Source organism: Pimephales promelas, chromosome 25 (genome assembly GCF_988280905.1).
Source record: "Pimephales promelas chromosome 25, fPimPro1.hap1.1, whole genome shotgun sequence".
NCBI classification, from domain to species: domain Eukaryota; kingdom Metazoa; phylum Chordata; class Actinopteri; order Cypriniformes; family Leuciscidae; genus Pimephales; species Pimephales promelas.
In genome coordinates this window covers 2629255-2652525 of record NC_142793.1, presented here as the reverse complement: position 1 = coordinate 2652525, position 23271 = coordinate 2629255, and the positions used below count along the sequence as shown (strand labels likewise).

Genomic DNA, 23271 nt, shown 5'->3' with positions numbered 1-23271 from the left:
TTCAGCATTCGAGGATGGAGACAATACAGTAATTTGTTTTTCTACATTTTGTATGCTATTTCATCACTAAATTCACTTCTGAGAACATTTGATGTGAGAAAGATTTCAAATATTCTTATTTTAATGAAAATCTATGGAGAATCGAAAATGTGCTCAAACGTTTTCGGAAGTGAGAATCTCTAAGCGCCCGCGGGTGTTAAGTCAGCTAGCGAGCCGACCGGCCAGTCTGCTCACTGACTCGTTTTACCCCACACTCAAGAGACCATTGCTGCCTGGCTCTTATCGTCAATAATTCTTGTTATATTTGGGTACTGCTGACGGTGTCTGTGCAGGGGTATTATTGCGCAATACCAGCAAGAACACATTGTCTCAAACTGTCAGCAGCGTTCTGTGTGCCGTCACCTTGTGAGTTCATTCTTCCAAGAACAACTAGCAAGAGTGTTCTCCCCAAGAGCACAAGTCCATTCTTTCCATAAGTCTGTGCAGAGGGAAAGGCGCCATGGCTCGGCATATAACAGAGGGATTATCTCCGCCAGCCATCATGCTTTGGGTGGCCCAAAAAATGGGTGCTATAAAAATGAGAGACAGGCACTTCTTTTTCGCGCTGGCCAGCGTGGGAATTGTCAGGCACAGGGGAGGAAAAGCATACAATAGCACTTGAGGCCATGGGTGGGCCAGTGGAATATACCCCGAGGGTATATTCTTTAAAGAGAAGACGTCCCAGGACAATGGGAGTTTTCTCACGCGAGGCGAATAGATCTACAATTGCCTGTCCGAATCTCATCCAAATCATGCCCACTATCTGAGGGTGAAGGCGCTAATCTCTGTAGAGAGGGTTTCCCCCTCGATAGAAGGTCTGCACCTCTGTTCAGAATGCCTGAAACATGAGTTGTGCCTAATGACATGAAAACCTATCTGCTCTACATCAAAAGCTTGTGAGCTAGAGCGTGAGTAAAGTTTCTGCTACAGACCAATAATGCTTTACCGCCAGTGTTGGGAGTAATGCATTACAAAAGTAATACATTACAGTAACATATTACTTTTTGCTGTAACGCAGTAGTGTAAGGCATTACTAATCAATTTTCAGTAATATTTTACTCGTTACATGTTCAGTGAGGCTTGTATTAAAGTTGTATTACAGTGTATTGTCTGCTTTTACTTCTTAAAGGCAACAGACTATGTGAAAGTTTTAAAGCAGTCTTTTAGTGCCAGTTCAGAGCGGTCGCGTCTGTAACATTGTTTTTTCCTCATAAATGCGAACACGAAAACTAAAATAAAATGAATATTTTAAGTTCTATGGAGACTGGAGAGCCAACCCTTCCTCATCCGATTTGCGCAGTGTGATTAACAGAATTACAAAAAATATATTTTGCCTCCAATTTTTTTGTCACGCATGAATGTGTGTCTTTTCCCTAATATTAAAAATAAAACAGACTGATATTTGTCTAATGTCTGGAGTCCTTTAAGGAAGTAGCCTATATACGTTTCAATACATGTATTTTCTGAGAATTTTTATTTCAAGTTTTGACTGCAAATGTCATCATGTCCATAATGCTGGACCCAATTTTAAATAATTTATCCTCAACTAGTTTTGTGGTGTAGGTCTACGTATTTTATAATGTTAACTTAAAATGATACTAATAGCCTAATTTAAAGATAAGGCAGCATTGGATCTGGACGGTAAGGAGAATAACGCTGGGAGTTGGAAGAGGTGTGTCGCGATTCTGTAGGTTTGTGGATCTGAGTCGTGTGGCGAATTGCGATTTCGGTTTCATATTGCATATCGTTGCAGCCCCAAAGTTAAGTTCTACTTAGTTCTTTTGGTGAAAGTAACTCAAAAGTAATACATGAGTAATGTAACGCATTACAATTCTGAGACAGTAATATTGTAAGGTAATGAATTACTTTTAAATAACAGTAACAAGTAATACCTAATGTATTACAGTTTGGAAGTAACTTGCACAACACTGTTTACCGCACGCCATTTTCCCTTCAACAACCACACGTCATACATTACTACGCCATTTCTCATAACTGCACCTTTCAGTTTTGGTTTTCCTTTCGATCGAGTGTTTACATGTTCTATCTATCGGATTACAAAATGAATAAACCAACCCTTTCAAAGCTCATTTGGATTGATTGAGGTGTTTACATGAAGGCTTTTTTTTAGTCTGATTGAGCAGTCAATCCGATTACTAACGGATTATTTGGTTGCATATAAACGCAACTAGTGAAAACGGTCTCTAAAACAGTGTTGCTCCGCCTTCCCAACGTTGTTTAAGCGACAAACACCATTATTGAGATTTCTATTAAAAATTAATATTGCAACAAAAATAAACACCAGTATTCGGTATGAACTGATAGATCACCCAGCACTACTGTAATGTAACTGGTGTGTGTGTGTGTGTGTGTGTGTGCAGGATCATGTTGAGAGCTTTGGTTTATGCTCTTTTCTGTAGTTGAGTGTGATGGTGATGTAACTGGCGTGTTTGCAGGATCACGGCGAGAGCTGGTGCCCGGCAGCTCAGTCTGTGTTGCTGCTCTCAGAGCTGAACGCCCGGCACGTGTGTGGTGTGCTTCGGTACCTGAGAAGAGCCGGTGCCCGTCTGCCCCCCGAGCTGCTGCAGTTCGCCCTCGGTGTCCAGCAGGCCAAGGAGGAGCAGAAGACCCAGCGCCCACTCTGCTGCACACTCAAGAGCTTCGGCTTCTGCAGGTCTGCCTCGAACACCTGCACTGCACAGAACTCACGTAACTCAACACACATCACAGAACTCGCGTAACTCGCATATCACAGAACTCACATCAGAGTTGTACAGCGTCTGACTGGCTAATGAGTTTCTCCTCTTTGCAGAGACAGCACAGTTTGTCCAGATAGACACATGATCAACAAATCCCTGGATCATCCAAAGCACCCGGACTCTGGCACTGTAATGGTCAGTTCAAAGCAGACCATCATAAGAAATATCTGGTTTTCTCATGGAATTGTGTAATTCAGTAATTGAAACGGAATTTATTGTAGATATTGGATCCTCAGTAGATCAAAATGTTTTTAAGGACCGCTTAAAGTCGTATCTGTATTCTTTAGCTTTTTAGTACCTTACTATATGGATGTTTTTGTGTTCCTTTTCTATTTTTGTCTTCATGTCTTTTTGACTCTTTTACGGCAATGTACAGCACTTTGGAACTGCGGTAGCAGTCTGTAAGGTGCTATATAAATAAATAAACGAAACGAACAAAACGAGAATGTGGAATGTCACGGAATTTGGCAAGTCAGAAGTAGGGCTGTACAACTCATCACATTCAGACTGTGATATGTGTTTAGTGTCTGATTATTAAACCACAAAAAAACATCCAATACAGTCTGAAACTCAAAGGACAAAAGTTCAGTTTAACTTGAAGAAATTGACAATTATATTACTGCCGTAGAGTAAAGTCATTCATCATAATAATAATAAATACAATTTATTAAAGCGTTCTTTTTAAGGAATATCACACAATCAAGAGATTTGTTTTCATCCATGTTTTAAATAATTTATTCAGTAAACTTCTCTTGTACAGCACTAATTGACACAGATAAAGGTAAAGGAAATAAAAAAATAAAAAACAATAGAGGCAACACTTTCATTTGTTATCGCCGGAGTTCTCGCCATCATTCAAAAGCTTTGCTACCGATGTAAATTCGGAACTTCGCACGTTATTTATCCGACTCCTTCTTTTTAATTTGTTCTTGTTAGTTTTACATTGGTTTATTGGTTAACATTGGTTAATTGTTACCAGAATTGCTATATTTTCATTTAATTACATGTTACAATAAATTGTTTTATTAGGTTTTATTAATTAAGTTGTATTACCTCAGGTTTTAAAACATTTTAATTGAATAGACAAACATTGAATAGACACAAAAAGATTGAATTAAATTAACCATTTCATAGGGCTCAGTTATAATTAAAATAAAGTTATTAGATGTGCTTTTTGATGATTCAGTTTAATTTTGATAATATAATATTGAAAACAAAATTTTGGAAAAAAGAGAACATTTCACAAAAAAATCTAAAAATCTTCAAGCTTCTGCTAGCCTGGGTAAAACCAGACCATTCTCAGTTGTAACTGATTTATGGTCTGGCAAAGCTTCATAGACGAATCATTTCCAAAGAAGCGTCACCAACGGACGTAGCGCAAATGCCTTTGGGCGCAATTGGATAGACCTATAACCAGTCAGGGGTGCGTTTCGCAAAAGCATCGTTAGCCAACTATGATCGCAAGTCCCGTCGTTATCAGCATAGTTCAACGAGTCGGTGTTTCCCGAAACCATCGTTCCAACGAACATTCGCAAACAACATCGCAAAGTTGTGTGGTTTGAAAGACAGCTCTCGACCTGTGGTTAGAGGCATCGTTTCTATATTGCAACACATTTGGGCGTAATAAATCCTTATCTTGAGCAAAATAAGCAAGCTGACATTCAGTACAACCAGTGCCTATCCTGCTTTGGATTTGTTTGGAAAAATGTCTGTTGGCAAAGCAAAGATAGAGCAGACAATTGGTCTAAAATTTAAATATTTATTATTACACTCAAAGTCCTGCTGTTACTCTGAGGATCAGTGTGTTTGCATTGAAGTGATGCGGTTCTGATGCATCTTGGGTGTGTTCAATCGTGCCCATTGCCTCAGATCACTGAAAACCACGCTAACGTCAGACAGAAGGGCGCTCGCATTACTATCTGTACATTTCCTCAGTCTCTGGTCTTCTGACTTTGTCAAATTTCATATTTTGAGCTTGTCATATATTGTTTTAGTAGGTGTACTTATGAGTTCTAGACTTTTCAGATAGATTTGAATGTGAGACTTTCTGAATCTTGAAAGGTTTTGCCGCTGCTGATAAAGACCGCGAGCGTGTACTCGGGGCGGATCGTGAGCCGGAGCGAGGACCGTTACGAGGCTCTGGCGGCTGCCATGAGCGCGCACTACGCCGAGGAGAGACGCTGCGCTGTGGAGGTGCTGGAGGGAGAACTGTACGCCGTCCAGGAGGAGAACTCCTACAGCCGGTGAACACACACCTCGCTCTGATTACATTTACTACATACTTCATCACAAACTGACACTAAAACTGCAGTTAAACCGATCAAACGTTACAAAAGATTCCGTTAAAAAGAAAATGCTGCTTTTCTGAACTTTCTAAAATCCTGGAAAATAATCCGAGATCCACTGGTTGACGATCTCACGTTGATCTGATTGGCTACAAGGTGGTTTGTGACGTCAGAAACACCCGCGATTTCACACCGTGTGTTTGAGACTGTCTTTGGTTCACTGCAGTTTTAAGGAGGAAATACTCAGCAATGCTGTCCACTTATCAACGCACACATGGTTAAAGCATATTAAAAACACCACACAGACACATAAACAACATTAAAGCTGGATTTCACCACAGGGGGACTTTAATTTGATCTTTTCAGTGTATGTAAATTAGGGCTGAAACGATTCCTCGAGTTACTCGAGTTATTCGATTACAAAAATTCCTCGAGGCAAAAAATCTGCCTCGAAGCCTCGTTAAATTCCTATGACGCGCACTTTACGCACACGCAGGGATCTGATTGTTTCACACAGACCGTTATTCAGGAAGGACACCATAGCGCATGATACATTTGACTTCATAAATGGCAGAGAATGTCTAAAGTTTGGGATCATTATATGTTTATAAAGGGAGAGAACAAGATGCAATGTGTCTGCAAAGTATACCTGGCAGGGCTGCCAACTCTCACGCATTCAGCGTGAGACTCGCGCAATTCGATTTCTCACGCTGAAGTGTCAAATGCCTGAAAGATGAGTTCGTCTATAGATCTACCTGTTGAGCCACTCCTGATCGACTAGTTTTACCGCCGCATTGATTCGCAAGTTAAAATATCCTGTAATCTAGTGCGAGCGCGCATGCGAGACGTTGAGCTCCTAACCGCGGCTCGCGCACGACGGCAGAGAGGTAAGCGAGCGCGTGCACCCATGTCTCTCTCACGCGCCAGTCAGACCAATTGCGGCAATTCATTATATGCTTAAACTTTTATGTAGCCACGCAACAAAAATTTCATAATACATTCACCGGGACGTGATGGAGGAACAAATATTGTGAGACACACAGACACACACACTCCGATGTTTGTCTTGAGATTACAGTTGAAAAAGTCTGATTCTTATTTATTGTGTTATTTCCATTTATTTATTTTTTATAATTTATACACATTTGTGTACCTGTTTGGGTTGATATTTTATATTAATTTATTTTTGTTTCCAGGTGGGTAATTTGCAGAAGGTGCAAAGCCTTTTTTTGTAATGTTGTATTAAGAAGACAAAACTAAGGCCAAATGGGCTTTACTATTTAAGTTTGTATTTAAAGTTTTACATGTTATAGGCTACATGTAACAGGTTTTACAGTAAATTGTTTTAACTGTATGTTATATAATTGGTGGCACTGGCACTTATAAACACTAAATGGGTAAAAATTGCAATGATTAGTTGTGGAGCCAAATGTTGCAGTTGAAATAAATACCTCTTTTTTTTTGAAATAAAAGCCAAACACCTTATCATTTTCGTAATACATTATTTGTTTTGGTTGCTTAAAAACACACATAAACAAATTATCCGATTACTCGATTAATCGATCGATTAAGTGCTAGATGAATCGATTACAAAAAGAATCGATAGCTGCAGCCCTAATGTAAATGATTAAATGACAGATGTTTATGTGAATGTTTATGTTTATGTGTCAGTGTGCGTGTGATGGAGGTGCCGGATAAAGGAGAGCAGTTGTTCAGCAGCGTCACGGCCTGCTTCATCGACGAGGGCCGCACACAGGAAGTGAAGTCACACCAGCTGCTCCAGCTTCCTGCTCAGTTCCAGGAGCTGCCGGACCAGGCCGTGGAGATCGTCCTGTGCCGAGCGCAGCCCGTCGACGGAGAGGTGGACTGGAACCCAAAGGTCTCAACAGCACCAACGCTCAAGTCAATCTACGACAGTATTTCCTCTCAATCAGTAGAAAATGTGGTTTGCACACAGCTTTAAAACAAAAACACTGTCATATACCGTGAAACCGCTATCATTTTGAAAAATACCGTGGTACAAATGTTTGGTCATACTGCCCAGCACTTCTTCAGCATATGACATGTTCAGTGTGTGTGTGTGTTCAGGTGACCAGAGCCGTGAGCGTGAAGATCAGAGGGAAGCTTCATCAGGCCAGGGTCGTGATGAGCGTGGGGAACACCATCTGGGTCGATCCGATGGTAGGTGTTCGTCAAAGTGTGTTCTAGCCAAAGAAATATGTGCGATGTCACCCGTAGTGTTTCTGAAGAGCGTTTTGAAGCCCAAAGTGGCCGTTCCCATCTTGGCAGTGCGTCACTCACAGATAAACCTAAATGATGGTAACAAACAGCAGACAAACGGCTAGCAGTGACATCAGCGGCAGTCTACCCGTCACTCAAGTGGCCACGCCCTTAATAATGCAGAACTTTAAGGCTTAATATCATTTAAATGGATGAGTTATAAAATAATTCACCCCCTCACAGTCATCGTGAAGGGCAATACTAGCTATATAGATCAAAACCACATTTTGCACCAATTTGTTTCTGCTGTGGCGTTTTAACATGGGGGTCTACGGGATTGACTCTCTTCTGCAGCCGGTTTAGTGGCCAGTCGATGAACTGCAGTTTAAGTCACTTGAGTGTTGGTTTGGAGAGAGAGAGGAAGGTTTCTGCTGGGTTCTAGCGCTGGTTCTCTTCACACAGGTGCGCATGACGCGAGTGCCGGGTCTGAAGACCTACATCAACGAGTATAACCTCCACGCTGAGATCCTGGCCTCTGGGTTCGGTGTCAATAACCCTCAGCACCTGGACCTGCTGAAGAGGGTTTTCCAGGGAGAGCAGACCCTCGGCACGCTGGCTCAGCACCTGACAGACGACAGGTGAGCAGTCTTTCCCTTCAGGAAACCCACGTATATATTAAATACACATTTAAATGCACGTTAAACTGACAGCATGTCCAGAGATGACCGATCTGATGAGCTGCTCGTGTGAACCATAAATCACAAGCGGTTTCATCAGACGCCTGCCAAAAAGCTCACTCAAAAAAACAATGTTAGATACTTTAATATTATCATGAGAAGTGTAGAAATAGTTCCGGTTCATTATGAAACTGCCGGGCCACCAGAGTCGACTGGGTTTATCACTGATGGCAAGATATTCAGTCATTAAAAAGGAGTAAAAATATTTATATTTTAAGGGTGCTTTTACACCTGCCTCGTTTAGTCCGGTTGAATCGCACTAGAGTTCGTTTTCCCCTTCGGTGCGGTTTGTTTGGGCTGATGTGAATGCAGAGATCGCCCTCGGGTGCGCACCAAAGAGGACCAAACAAGCGTACTTCGAGGAGGTCTGGGTACGCTTTCAAGCGAACTCTGGAGCGGTTTGTTTGCGGTGATCTGACCCCGAACAGACCCGACTGCCAAAGAACTGCACATTTCTGGACTAAACCAGCTGCCGTAGCGCATCAAAACTATGATTTAGATTGCCAGTAGTGCTTCCTTTAAGCCATGACTGACTCCCGCGTTCTGCTTTTTAAAAAAAATTATTTATTTATTTATTTTTATTAAACATTAAAGCAATACATACAAACATATATAAAAGAGAAAAAAAAATTACAGCAAAATACACAGACACAAATAAGTTGCCAGGGTAACATAAAAGCAAGAATGCGGTGCATTCACCTTAAAGTGTGTATGTCAGGTTAAAACAATTTTTTAGATATATTAAATAATGTTTAGATGTATGAGTGAAAATGTAATTATCATTAAAATTATTACTGTAATTGCCCTACATTAAGCTTTATAGCCATTTCTGTCAAGATCATATTTTTAAAACACAGTGGAGCTGCCTGTGATGTCATACGAGGGAGATGTGACAAAAACGTTCTATTCAAGTATGGAGAGTTTTGAGTCTGAGGAGATCCAAAATCCCCCTCAAACCTACGATGGCCCACAGCCTTATAATTTTGAGCCTCCCAGGCGTGAGACAGATAAGGAACCAAACAGAAATTTAAATAATTCCTATCGAAGAAACATAAATATCTGGTGTGAAGAGAACCAGTGGAGAGTTGGTCGGGTGTCTTGGTAAGTAGCCTATAGGCATAACTTAGAGGTGGAACGGTACATGTATTCGTATTGAACCGAAACGTACGGCCGTCACGGTTCGGTGCATGAATTTACACGGAGAATACAGGGTTGAAATAAATAAAACTCGCGTGCAAATTAATTAATGCGGAACTAACGTTACTGTTAGATAAGTGGTAGAGATGTGCGGTAGCCTATCAGAATAGGTCAGTGTGAAGAGGTTCAGTATGTGGAAAGAAGACAGGGTCGGCGTGACTGGGACTCGTTTATTCAGAAAAAACAAAAAAGAAACGAGGCGCACAGTAGCGCATTCGCCACCATAAACAAACACGCGATCCAACACTTGCTTCTCAGTCTCGGTTGCAGTAGCCGCGTGAAGTCCCAGTCCAACTCTCTCTCATTCGCCGGTTATATACGGTCTCTCCACGGAAAATTACTGCAATCAAACACAGGTGTTCATCATCTGCACTTGATCTACTAATCTCACCGCGTGGCTCCGTCCTTTCTCTCCCGCAGCCGCTAACGCCCCCTCGCCACAGTCAGGTTTGCCGAAGTGCTGATATTCTGAGAGCTAGTCTCGCGGCTGTCATCAAAAAGTGGACTCTGTGACCGGTTTTAACGGTGTTTTTGCACCCAGTACAAACGCAGTAATTCACCATTGTGATAATACGCCTGCATATATATACATTTCTTCTTTTTCTTCTTCTTCAGGGTTTAATTGCGGTTGGCAAACCTGTTTCCTGCGTATACCTAACCAACTATCTAACTTAAATAACTAAATAAATAAATGTCCTAATCAAATAATTCTCTCGCTCTATCATTCGTACAATTACCAACACAGCTCACTGACTCACTCTCAGCGACCTGGGGAGACGTCTCCCTCTTATGACGTCAAGTGATTCGATTGGGGGAGGAGCAGTTTTAAGTGAGTACTGAAAATAACGAACTTTTTCATCTTATATTCTGCCTTTAGGTATCGACGTGTTTTTTAACGTGTTTTTCCCCTAACTATTTTGTGTTAATCATAATTACAAATTTAACCTGACATACACACTTTAAGAGGACATAAAGGATGAATATATAGATACAGTTTTCATTGCTTTGGGATTAACAGAACTTTGGATAGTTTCCATGTATCTGCTCTCTCACTGAAACGCTCCTCATGAACACTGCAGTTGTGCGTACTGCACAGTGAGTCTCTTATTTACATCGCGTCTAGCCTGTGTTGTTTATAAGGGCATTTGTGAAAGGATAAAGCTTGTGCTGATTCTGAACATACACCGTGAGCGACTTGTCCGCATGTCTGCCGGATCTTCCTCCTCTTCGTTTACTTCATCGAGTTATATTGGAATTTTCCCGCACGTTAAGCAATCAGTGTGGTGTGAAAAGGAACCAAAACGCCTGAAAATGCTACGAAGTATAATTTTTCTCCCTTGGTCCGAAACAAATTAACCGAACTACAGATGTGAAAGCACCCTAAGTCTAGAAAATATGATTTTGAGGACCATTAAGGCTGCTTTACTTGATATAATGCCTTATACCATCATGTATACATTTACTATGCTCCAAAAATGTGGATTTGTCCACCAGATGGAGTAAAGAGGCTACTAGCATTCATATTTAAAGAGGCATTAATTTATAAGACTACTGTATATCTTCCTTATGCTCCTATTCAGTAATGAATGTTATTATTTTGTTGTTGTTGTTGAGATTGATGTTGTGTCTACAATAACATCATGACTGAATAAAGAAATTTGATTGATATTTTTAAAAAGCAGGTTAAGACATACCGTAAGTTTTAAAGTTGATTATCTATATATCAATTTGGTGTTGTAATAACAAAACAGTATGTAAGTCAGGTTTTTTTTTAACTGATTAACTGATTTTTAATTTTTTTATTTATTTTATTTTATATTGAGGTCAAACTATATAGCAAATTTACTTTTTTTTACATGCTGAACCTTTATAGTTGTTTTCAAATGTCTTTATATTTACATTGTGTGATTGTATTATTTGAATTTATGGTTGTGAAGCACTTTGAGTTGCATTCTACGTATGGAAAGTGCTTTACAAATAAGTGTTTATTATTGTTATACTTTCGTAACACACACACACACGCCTATTGTTGTTATCTGCAATCTGTGTTTTGTTGTCAGGAGTGAGAGCCATGCGCTGAGCCTCTCCGAGGAGATGATGACCAGCCGGATGAAGGATGTGGTCAGTACCCACAATGCACTGCGCTTCATCAACAGCAGCAGCGCAGATCAGGAGCTGGCAGAGGAGACCAGGCTAGTCTCTACATGCACTTCTTTTCATAGCTTCTTTACTTTATAGAAAACAATGAAAGTCCCTATGTTAGCAAAAAAATGTTATCCTTTATATCTATTTTATCCATGTGGTTTGTGCCGTTCACACTGTCTTAATAAAAGCCCCAATCTGAGTCAGATGTGAGCAAAAAAGTCTGATTTAGGCCACTTTTGCTTTGGTTTAATGGTTTTAACTCTATACCAAAATATAATATCATCTAATCTTTCCATTTGCGCTGTTTGTTGCATGTAATTCATTATTGAAGTAAACTTTTGCTCTGCTTTTCCCGGCTTAAAGGGGTCATGACCTGAGAAATCAAATTTGCCTTGATCTTTTGAAATGTAATAGATGTGTGTACAATTAAAACATCCTGCAAGTTTCAGAGCTTAAAACATCTTCTTCATTATAAACAAGCATTTATTTAATCAAGCTCGTTTGGATTTGTGACAAAACATCGACCAATAGATTTACATCATCACACCATATAAACGGATCACTCAAGACCAGCAAAAACTTGATTAATGTTGTAAGTGAAACGCAAGGAAAATGTTGAAATGAAAAAATACATGTCATGTTCTTATTATTTAAGTCTCAAGATTTAGACATGGAGAAAAGCCATTATAGCTAATAACGTGAGGTGAGGACTAATTCACAAGTCTTTTTGATTCTGATTCCTAAAAAAAAGTAATTTTGTGTATCAGACATCAAAATATTAGATTGTTCCAGTATTTTTTTTATTTAACCGGTTATGAATAAGGACTGACTCACAGTTTTCGTATAGTATTGACTCATGTTCTCATTATAATTTTTTTGTTGTTGTTCTGTCTTAGCCCGGATGTGAACGGATTCTCATCTCCAGACCTGACCAGCTGTGAAACAGGCATGTTCATGTTCATGTGGATATAAGCACTACTCTGTTCATTAGCACTTATAGTGACACTTGGTTTTGATTATGCAGACAATGATGAAGCCCTGAGCATCAACAGATTACAGGCTGCTAATAAACCACAAGTACTCCATAATCCAGCACTTTTATCATTCCAGCCTCCGAGGTGTGTGTGTATTATAACGATTAGCCAAAGCCTTTGATGATTTCTCATGTCTGTCAATAACGGCCAGCGTTCCCTGCAGTTTCCACCCACAGATCAAGTGGTTTCAGAGGGGCGAGTTTGTGACCATCTGTGTGAAGCTCACCAATCCAGTGATGCAGAAGTGTGAATTCAGCTCTGACACAGTCATCTACAGGTCACATGCTCATACTGTCATCTTATCCGTATGGATGCTTGACATGATGTCACTTTACTGTCCGTAATGAAGCAGAAGAAGCGGAGAACATGTGCATTTTATGGTGTTTAATGGGGATCTTTTGATGTATGTGATCTCAGTGGGTACGTGAATGACCGGCATTACCACGCAAAGCTGGAGCTGTCCGGTGAAATCATCGCAGAGAGGTGCTCATGGGAAATCAGGTGCAATGAGCCTGTGATGAAGCTGATGAAAAAGGAAAAGCAGGACTGGACGACGCTCCTCAAGCACAAGGCATGTATGCATGAATTATGCTGTAATGTGTAGAATCACACTGATTTCTAATCTCTCTCCACAGAGTGCCTTCGTCAGCTATGAGTTTGACCACATCGATGAGACTTGTGCTTCTCCAGTGAACGGTGAGGACCAAATATGTGTTTGTGGTCCTCAGTGTTTCAGTGAGTGTGATGGGTGTTTGTGGTCCTCAGTGTTTCAGTGAGTGTGATGGTGTTTGTGGTCCTCAGTGTTTCAGTGAGTGTGACGGTGTTTGTGGTCCTCAGTGTTTCAGCGAGTGTGACGGGTGTTTGTGGTCCTCAGTGTTTCAGTGAGTGTGACGGTGTTTGTGGTCCTCAGTGTTTCAGTGAGAGTGATGGTGTTTGTGGTCCTCAGTGTTTCAGTGAGTGTGACGGGTGTTTGTGGTCCTCAGTGTTTCAGTGAGTGTGACGGGTGTTTGTGGTCCTCAGTGTTTCAGTGAGTGTGATGGTGTTTGTGGTCCTCAGTGTTTCAGTGAGTGTGATGGTGTTTGTGGTCCTCAGTGTTTCAGTGAGTGTGACGGTGTTTGTGGTCCTCAGTGTTTCAGCGAGTGTGACGGGTGTTTGTGGTCCTCAGTGTTTCAGTGAGTGTGATGGTGTTTGTGGTCCTCAGTGTTTCAGTGAGTGTGATGGTGTTTGTGGTCCTCAGTGTTTCAGTGAGTGTGATGGTGTTTGTGGTCCTCAGTGTTTCAGTGAGTGTGACGGTGTTTGTGGTCCTCAGTGTTTCAGTGAGTGTGATGGTGTTTGTGGTCCTCAGTGTTTCAGTGAGTGTGACGGGTGTTTGTGGTCCTCAGTGTTTCAGCGAGTGTGACGGGTGTTTGTGGTCCTCAGTGTTTCAGTGAGTGTGACGGTGTTTGTGGTCCTCAGTGTTTCAGTGAGAGTGATGGTGTTTGTGGTCCTCAGTGTTTCAGTGAGAGTGATGGTGTTTGTGGTCCTCAGTGTTTCAGTGAGTGTGACGGGTGTTTGTGGTCCTCAGTGTTTCAGTGAGTGTGACGGTGTTTGTGGTCCTCAGTGTTTCAGTGAGAGTGATGGTGTTTGTGGTCCTCAGTGTTTCAGCGAGTGTGACGGGTGTTTGTGGTCCTCAGTGTTTCAGTGAGTGTGACGGTGTTTGTGGTCCTCAGTGTTTCAGTGAGTGTGATGGTGTTTGTGGTCCTCAGTGTTTCAGTGAGTGTGACGGGTGTTTGTGGTCCTCAGTGTTTCAGCGAGTGTGACGGGTGTTTGTGGTCCTCAGTGTTTCAGTGAGTGTGACGGTGTTTGTGGTCCTCAGTGTTTCAGTGAGAGTGATGGTGTTTGTGGTCCTCAGTGTTTCAGTGAGAGTGATGGTGTTTGTGGTCCTCAGTGTTTCAGTGAGTGTGACGGGTGTTTGTGGTCCTCAGTGTTTCAGTGAGTGTGACGGTGTTTGTGGTCCTCAGTGTTTCAGTGAGAGTGATGGTGTTTGTGGTCCTCAGTGTTTCAGTGAGTGTGACGGGTGTTTGTGGTCCTCAGTGTTTCAGTGAGTGTGACGGGTGTTTGTGGTCCTCAGTGTTTCAGTGAGTGTGACGGGTGTTTGTGGTCCTCAGTGTTTCAGTGAGTGTGACGGTGTTTGTGGTCCTCAGTGTTTCAGTGAGTGTGACGGGTGTTTGTGGTCCTCAGTGTTTCAATGAGTGTGACGGGTGTTTGTGGTCCTCAGTGTTTCAGTGAGAGTGACGGGTGTTTGTGGTCCTCAGTGTTTCAGTGAGTGTGACGGGTGTTTGTGGTCCTCAGTGTTTCAGTGAGTGTGATGGTGTTTGTGGTCCTCAGTGTTTCAGTGAGTGTGACGGGTGTTTGTGGTCCTCAGTGTTTCAGCGAGTGTGACGGGTGTTTGTGGTCCTCAGTGTTTCAGTGAGTGTGACGGGTGTTTGTGGTCCTCAGTGTTTCAGTGAGTGTGACGGTGTTTGTGGTCCTCAGTGTTTCAGTGAGTGTGACGGGTGTTTGTGGTCCTCAGTGTTTCAATGAGTGTGACGGGTGTTTGTGGTCCTCAGTGTTTCAGTGAGAGTGACGGGTGTTTGTGGTCCTCAGTGTTTCAGTGAGTGTGATGGGTGTTTGTGGTCCTCAGTGTTTCAGTGAGTGTGATGGTGTTTGTGGTCCTCAGTGTTTCAGCGAGTGTGACGGGTGTTTGTGGTCCTCAGTGTTTCAGTGAGTGTGACGGTGTTTGTGGTCCTCAGTGTTTCAGTGAGAGTGATGGTGTTTGTGGTCCTCAGTGTTTCAGTGAGTGTGACGGGTGTTTGTGGTCCTCAGTGTTTCAGTGAGTGTGACGGGTGTTTGTGGTCCTCAGTGTTTCAGTGAGTGTGATGGTGTTTGTGGTCCTCAGTGTTTCAGTGAGTGTGATGGTGTTTGTGGTCCTCAGTGTTTCAGTGAGTGTGACGGTGTTTGTGGTCCTCAGTGTTTCAGCGAGTGTGACGGGTGTTTGTGGTCCTCAGTGTTTCAGTGAGTGTGATGGTGTTTGTGGTCCTCAGTGTTTCAGTGAGTGTGATGGTGTTTGTGGTCCTCAGTGTTTCAGTGAGTGTGATGGTGTTTGTGGTCCTCAGTGTTTCAGTGAGTGTGACGGTGTTTGTGGTCCTCAGTGTTTCAGTGAGTGTGATGGTGTTTGTGGTCCTCAGTGTTTCAGTGAGTGTGACGGGTGTTTGTGGTCCTCAGTGTTTCAGCGAGTGTGACGGGTGTTTGTGGTCCTCAGTGTTTCAGTGAGTGTGACGGTGTTTGTGGTCCTCAGTGTTTCAGTGAGAGTGATGGTGTTTGTGGTCCTCAGTGTTTCAGTGAGAGTGATGGTGTTTGTGGTCCTCAGTGTTTCAGTGAGTGTGACGGGTGTTTGTGGTCCTCAGTGTTTCAGTGAGTGTGACGGTGTTTGTGGTCCTCAGTGTTTCAGTGAGAGTGATGGTGTTTGTGGTCCTCAGTGTTTCAGTGAGTGTGACGGGTGTTTGTGGTCCTCAGTGTTTCAGTGAGTGTGACGGGTGTTTGTGGTCCTCAGTGTTTCAGTGAGTGTGACGGGTGTTTGTGGTCCTCAGTGTTTCAGTGAGTGTGACGGTGTTTGTGGTCCTCAGTGTTTCAGTGAGTGTGACGGGTGTTTGTGGTCCTCAGTGTTTCAATGAGTGTGACGGGTGTTTGTGGTCCTCAGTGTTTCAGTGAGAGTGACGGGTGTTTGTGGTCCTCAGTGTTTCAGTGAGTGTGACGGGTGTTTGTGGTCCTCAGTGTTTCAGTGAGTGTGATGGTGTTTGTGGTCCTCAGTGTTTCAGTGAGTGTGACGGTGTTTGTGGTCCTCAGTGTTTCAGCGAGTGTGACGGGTGTTTGTGGTCCTCAGTGTTTCAGTGAGTGTGACGGGTGTTTGTGGTCCTCAGTGTTTCAGTGAGTGTGACGGTGTTTGTGGTCCTCAGTGTTTCAGTGAGTGTGACGGTGTTTGTGGTCCTCAGTGTTTCAGTGAGTGTGACGGGTGTTTGTGGTCCTCAGTGTTTCAGTGAGTGTGACGGTGTTTGTGGTCCTCAGTGTTTCAGTGAGTGTGACGGTGTTTGTGGTCCTCAGTGTTTCAGTGAGAGTGACGGTGTTTGTGGTCCTCAGTGTTTCAGTGAGTGTGACGGTGTTTGTGGTCCTCAGTGTTTCAGTGAGTGTGACGGTGTTTGTGGTCCTCAGTGTTTCAGTGAGTGTGACGGTGTTTGTGGTCCTCAGTGTTTCAGTGAGAGTGATGGTGTTTGTGGTCCTCAGTGTTTCAGTGAGTGTGACGGTGTTTGTGGTCCTCAGTGTTTCAGTGAGAGTGATGGTGTTTGTGGTCCTCAGTGTTTCAATGAGTGTGACGGGTGTTTGTGGTCCTCAGTGTTTCAGTGAGTGTGACGGTGTTTGTGGTCCTCAGTGTTTCAGTGAGTGTGACGGTGTTTGTGGTCCTCAGTGTTTCAGTGAGTGTGACGGGTGTTTGTGGTCCTCAGTGTTTCAGTGAGTGTGACGGTGTTTGTGGTCCTCAGTGTTTCAGTGAGTGTGACGGTGTTTGTGGTCCTCAGTGTTTCAGTGAGAGTGACGGTGTTTGTGGTCCTCAGTGTTTCAGTGAGTGTGACGGGTGTTTGTGGTCCTCAGTGTTTCAGTGAGTGTGACGGTGTTTGTGGTCCTCAGTGTTTCAGTGAGTGTGACGGGTGTTTGTGGTCCTCAGTGTTTCAGTGAGTGTGACGGGTGTTTGTGGTCCTCAGTGTTTCAGTGAGTGTGACGGGTGTTTGTGGTCCTCAGTGTTTCAGTGAGTGTGACGGTGTTTGTGGTCCTCAGTGTTTCAGTGAGTGTGACGGTGTTTGTGGTCCTCAGTGTTTCAGTGAGAGTGACGGTGTTTGTGGTCCTCAGTGTTTCAGTGAGTGTGACGGGTGTTTGTGGTCCTCAGTGTTTCAGTGAGTGTGACGGGTGTTTGTGGTCCTCAGTGTTTCAGTGAGTGTGACGGGTGTTTGTGGTCCTCAGTGTTTCAGTGAGTGTGACGGGTGTTTGTGGTCCTCAGTGTTTCAGTGAGTGTGACGGTGTTTGTGGTCCTCAGTGTTTCAGTGAGAGTGACGGTGTTTGTGGTCCTCAGTGTTTCAGTGAGTGTGATGGTGTTTGTGGTCCTCAGTGTTTCAGTGAGTGTGACGGTGTTTGTGGTCCTCAGTGTTTCAGTGAGTGTGATGGTGTTTGTGGTCCTCAGTGTTTCAGTGAGTGTGACGGTGTTTGTGGTCCTCAGTGTTTCAGTGAGAGTGACGGTGTTTGTGGTCCTCAGTGTTTCAGTGAGTGTGACGGGTGTTTGTGGTCCTCAGTGTTTCAGTGAGTGTGACGGGTGTTTGTGGTCCTCAGTGTTTCAGTGAGTGTGACGGGTGTTTGTGGTCCTCAGTGTTTCAGTGAGTGTGACGGTGTTTGTGGTCCTCAGTGTTTCAGTGAGTGTGACGGTGTTTGTGGTCCTCAGTGTTTCAGTGAGAGTGACGGTGTTTGTGGTCCTCAGTGTTTCAGTGAGTGTGACGGGTGTTTGTGGTCCTCAGTGTTTCAGTGAGTGTGATGGTGTTTGTGGTCCTCAGTGTTTCAGTGAGTTTGACGGGTGTTTGTGGTCCTCAGTGTTTCAGTGAGTGTGACGGGTGTTTGTGGTCCTCAGTGTTTCAGTGAGTGTGACGGGTGTTTGTGGTCCTCAGTGTTTCAGTGAGTGTGACGGGTGTTTGTGGTCCTCAGTGTTTCAGTGAGTGTGACGGGTGTTTGTGGTCCTCAGTGTTTCAGTGAGTGTGACGGTGTTTGTGGTCCTCAGTGTTTCAGTGAGAGTGACGGTGTTTGTGGTCCTCAGTGTTTCAGTGAGTGTGATGGTGTTTGTGGTCCTCAGTGTTTCAGTGAGTGTGACGGTGTTTGTGGTCCTCAGTGTTTCAGTGAGTGTGATGGTGTTTGTGGTCCTCAGTGTTTCAGTGAGTGTGACGGTGTTTGTGGTCCTCAGTGTTTCAGTGAGAGTGACGGTGTTTGTGGTCCTCAGTGTTTCAGTGAGAGTGACGGTGTTTGTGGTCCTCAGTGTTTCAGTGAGTGTGACGGGTGTTTGTGGTCCTCAGTGTTTCAGTGAGTGTGACGGGTGTTTGTGGTCCTCAGTGTTTCAATGAGTGTGACGGGTGTTTGTGGTCCTCAGTGTTTCAGTGAGAGTGACGGTGTTTGTGGTCCTCAGTGTTTCAGCGAGTGTGACGGGTGTTTGTGGTCCTCAGTGTTTCAGTGAGTGTGACGGTGTTTGTGGTCCTCAGTGTTTCAGCGAGTGTGACGGGTGTTTGTGGTCCTCAGTGTTTCAGTGAGTGTGACGGTGTTTGTGGTCCTCAGTGTTTCAGCGAGTGTGACGGGTGTTTGTGGTCCTCAGTGTTTCAGTGAGTGTGACGGTGTTTGTGGTCCTCAGTGTTTCAGTGAGTGTGACGGTGTTTGTGGTACTCAGTGTTTCAGTGAGTGTGACGAGTGTTTGTGGTCCTCAGTGTTTCAGTGAGTGTGACGGGTGTTTGTGGTCGTCAATGTTTCAGCGAGTGTGACGAGTGTTTGTGGTCCTCAGTGTTTCAGTGAGTGTGACGGTGTTTGTGGTCCTCAGTGTTTCAGTGAGTGTGACGGTGTTTGTGGTACTCAGTGTTTCAGTGAGTGTGACGAGTGTTTGTGGTCCTCAGTGTTTCAGTGAGTGTGACGGGTGTTTGTGGTCGTCAATGTTTCAGCGAGTGTGACGAGTGTTTGTGGTCCTCAGTGTTTCAGTGAGTGTGACGGTGTTTGTGGTCCTCAGTGTTTCAGTGAGTGTGACGGTGTTTGTGGTCCTCAGTGTTTCAGTGAGTGTGATGGTGTTTGTGGTCCTCAGGGCACTGGTTCAAGGCAGAGTTGGGAGAGGACGGCTGTTTCATCAGCTCCGAGAGCGACAGCGACAGTGACTGAGCACATCGGCTCCCACATAAGTTTACTTGCTTTAGGACAATAATGCTTATGCTTTATTTTAAGATGACGTAATTACATTGTACTTACTCAGATATGTACTAATTATATTAATATTAGTAATAAGTAATATTAATTAACTAGAGTTTTGTTTAGGGTTAATTGCTTGTAATTATGCATAATTTAGTGTTTGCTATAGTAAGTACATGTAACTTCGTCACCTTAAAGTGTTATCTTAAAATAATAATAATGTTTGTTTTCTTTTTAGCATTTGTGTTGAGGTATCTTTTAAACTGCTTCTTTGAGTTGCACTAGTTTCTTTTATATGTTTAAGTTTGTTGTTTATATTATTAATTACTACACATTGTCCTCTAACTAGCAATTTCACATGTTCTTTAAGAAGTAATAAAGTGACATCACGCATATGATTTCTTTCATGGTTTGTGAACTTGGTCACCATGACATGGGTGTTCACCACAACACAAAAGAAAATATCTCTTGCTACTTCCGAGTCTGTTTATAAAAAAAAAAAATAAAAAGAGTAGAGTGGCGCTTGGTTCTATCAATATTTTTTTGTTGGATGGAGGCTTGCAGTCGACCATAATAAAGGGGCGGGGTTTAAGCAGACTAAATGATTGGACAAGTGCTGTGTACTTTACCAGATTGAGTCGAAATTCTGATAAGAAATTGAGGTGAGTAAAATAAAAATTCACGAATTAATCTTTTACAATAAGATACATAACATGTACTTAAAAAATAAATAGGGTCAGTTAACCCTTTCACACTGAAGCCTTATTGTTTTCCATTTGGACTTCAGAAAATAGAAATTTGCATGGCAACTCAGTGATAAAACTCATTCGGATGGCGATTCATTGACGGTGGACGAGCGAGTTTTGTAATCCCACGAATGCACTGCTCACTGGTCAATTTGCTGTAAATAAAATGTCATATGCTTGGAATACGAATACATTTTGTATTTAATAATAGGAAAGTAATGTTCTTTTTATTATTTAATTGTCTCTCTTTTTAATTTTTATTATTAAATTAAAATACCTTACGACCCCGTGAGAAACGATTACTGTCCGATTAGGGCTATAGAGGTCACTCTAGAGGTCAAGCATTTTCTTGCATATGGATGGGTCTTGATGGCACATCAGCCTCTACAGTGAACATCATCCAATACATTTGTATGTAGATTTTTTTTTTTTTTTTTTTTTTACTCCAAACCAAGATTGTCGATGGCCGGTCCGAAATGCCAAGTTGCTCTGGGATATCCATCCATTCCTTCGATCCTAGGAGACTCTTGCAGGTAAAAAAAAAAATGTTATGTCAAAAAGTAAAGAGATTACGTAATGCATCTTGTGTGTACTTTTTGATGTAACGAATAAAGTAATCCAATACAAGTAACATGCAGGACTTGTTACATCAAAAGAGTAATCTGATTACATAATGCATTATGTAATCACATTACTTTTTGTTCTAGCCAGTAAAATAATGCATTACAAGTAACCTGCAGTATGTAATCAGATTACTTTCTGATGCAGCAAGTAATGCGTTACATAATCACTTTTTGATGTAACAAGTAAGTAATGCTTTTTAGTAAGTAATTATCATTGTAATGCATTACTTAGAACATCAGAAAAGTAATCTGATTATGTTATGCATGTTGCTAGTCATTTATTGGCTAGATCAAAAAGAAATGTGATTATGTAATGCACATTACTTGTAATGGGCTACTTTTCTCCTTGCATCAAACAGTAATCTGATTACCCCAACCCTGCTCATTTACTATGAGATTTGATATACCTGATCACTAGGCGTTCTCGGAGTAGAGCTACGGTGGGAATGTGTCCTGAACATGATCACCGTTAACCGCTAGTGGTAAATCGGCGCTTCTGCGTCGGGTTTCCACCGCTGTACCTGGACTGGTTGTAGAGATGAAATCGCATACTCATATTCTGATATCAAAGATATGCGATCGAAGTTCAACTTGTTTGAAGTTCAATTGGGTTTGCAATATTTTGTATTTATTTTTGTATAATTTTCACATGATTTTATTCATTGGTTTGTTAAAAACATGCAATATTGCTTTGTTATTACTCTATTATGTTTAATACAAGATCTCTTTAGTGAACACCAAACACATACAGTGGACATCTGAAAATATCTGTGAAAAATGTGTAAAATAAACAAAAAAACATTTCTAATCTTGTTTATCATGCCCTAAGAGCAACAAAAACAGGAAAAGTCCTGACTGAGGTTGTCAATTCATGCATGAAAGTTATTTGCGTATTTCTTTTTTAACCTTTATTAAACTCTTTCAAATAAAACATGCACTATAACCCAATTCATATTCTTATTGAAAGGGGAACAAACAATAATTGTGATGAAAAAAATCGATAAACTGAAACCGAAATATATAAAAGCAAATTATCAAATAAGCTAAATTAAACATGTCCCTTACTTTTTTACAAATTAATTGGGCATAAAAATGCTGCTGCTGCTTCAAGGGTGTTCCTTTTTTTGATTTCCCTGACTGGGTGTGGCTTAACATGCTGAACTTGGCTCTGATTGGTCAGTTCGGAAGCATCTCTATTTTAACTCTTCACTGAATGGAAAATGCGTGTCTGCCCATCCCATCGAACACACTGTCGATAATGATAAGAAATATAAGGTAATTACACAGTGTATCCTTTTCAAACCGTTGATTTTTGTATTTTTTCTCCTCCACACAAACTGCCTGTTACTTTTTTTTCAGCGAAGTCGTAGATGACCAATCACAGTCGTTTATTCGTTTTTTTTTTTAGATGTGTTTGGCGAATTCCTTGTAAATTTTAAATTTGTGGAATTAATCTATCGCTCTTCTAAATGTAGGGTCTGCAATAAGTCTATGGGCTCTATGCACAGCGGTATTTCCGGTGAACGTTTAAGGATGATCGATAACTTCCGCCGATCGTAGAGTCCATTGCAATACCGAAAATTTATATTGAATTTTATACTCCATGGTTATACTAAAGAAACGTTAGTCACAAAAACAGATAAAACAGACACCCCTCATTGTGTTTGTTTTTACAATTATATTAAATAAACATAACTATATATAAAATTCCATCTAAACGTATATACGTTTCGTTTCAAAGACGGGTGGACAGTAAAGTTTCAAGACTCTGCCATAATCGTGTTTTCCTCGGTTTTCCTCCGCTTAAATCTCCCCAACCGGAAATGGACGAGCATCCTTGCGTCAAATGAGGAACTTATGCGTGCATATAGCCCATTAAATTATTTTTGCAATAATGTTTATTTTGCTTGCATATCAAAGATTTTCTCTCTGCTAATAATATGGATTTCTCAATATTAATGGTTTTCATTTATACGAATCGATATCGATTCTTAAATCTCAAGAATCGGTTAGTCATCCTGTTTTTATTTCATGAATGAATGGAACTTCATTCTTGTTACCAGTAAAAGTGTACGACATTATTATAGACCCCTTTTCAGTTGGTAAACATGGTGATGTTTTTTTGTGGGCGGAGCTTAGGTGGAGGCAGAACGATCCCTCTGGCCGCTTCACTAACGCTAGTTAGCAAGGATTGTTAGCTTGTTTTTTAACAATGACTGGAGAAAATCCGATATTATCTTAATGTGTAAGGTCACTCAGTGTCCATGACCGCGATTGTTATTTCCAAAAGTTATTTATAACGGACGGAACCAGATTGGCCGACCCGTAGCCGCCTACACGCTCACTCAATGTGTGGACTGACAGGATTAACGTACGTTACCTCGGGTGAGTGGCCTGACTTCTACACCTACCTTATAGAGAAACCGATCGTAAAGAGAAACTGAGGGCATATAAATCTTTAGATGCCTATATGGTCCTGTACAAGACTGTGTACGATCC

General features: G+C 42.0%; 1 protein-coding gene across 7 annotated transcripts in view; it reads left to right on the top strand.

The window, feature by feature from the left end:
- The window catches only part of tdrd12 (tudor domain containing 12), a 76273-nt gene extending 56477 nt beyond the window's left edge, over positions 1 to 19796 (top strand). For all 7 annotated transcript variants that reach the window (XM_089127430.1, XM_089127424.1, XM_089127427.1 and 4 more), the window contains 13 exons: positions 2496 to 2713; positions 2852 to 2933; positions 4860 to 5041; positions 6755 to 6962; positions 7172 to 7264; positions 7766 to 7941; positions 11298 to 11429; positions 12279 to 12328; positions 12407 to 12500; positions 12580 to 12693; positions 12834 to 12987; positions 13052 to 13112; positions 19303 to 19796. In XM_089127430.1, coding sequence (XP_088983556.1) covers positions 2496 to 2713; positions 2852 to 2933; positions 4860 to 5041; positions 6755 to 6962; positions 7172 to 7264; positions 7766 to 7941; positions 11298 to 11429; positions 12279 to 12328; positions 12407 to 12500; positions 12580 to 12693; positions 12834 to 12987; positions 13052 to 13112; positions 19303 to 19376 — 1638 coding nt within the window. In that variant the 3' untranslated portion in view covers positions 19377 to 19796. The remainder of the gene's footprint in view (positions 1 to 2495; positions 2714 to 2851; positions 2934 to 4859; positions 5042 to 6754; positions 6963 to 7171; positions 7265 to 7765; positions 7942 to 11297; positions 11430 to 12278; positions 12329 to 12406; positions 12501 to 12579; positions 12694 to 12833; positions 12988 to 13051; positions 13113 to 19302) is intronic.
- Positions 19797 to 23271: the final 3475 nt, after the last annotated feature.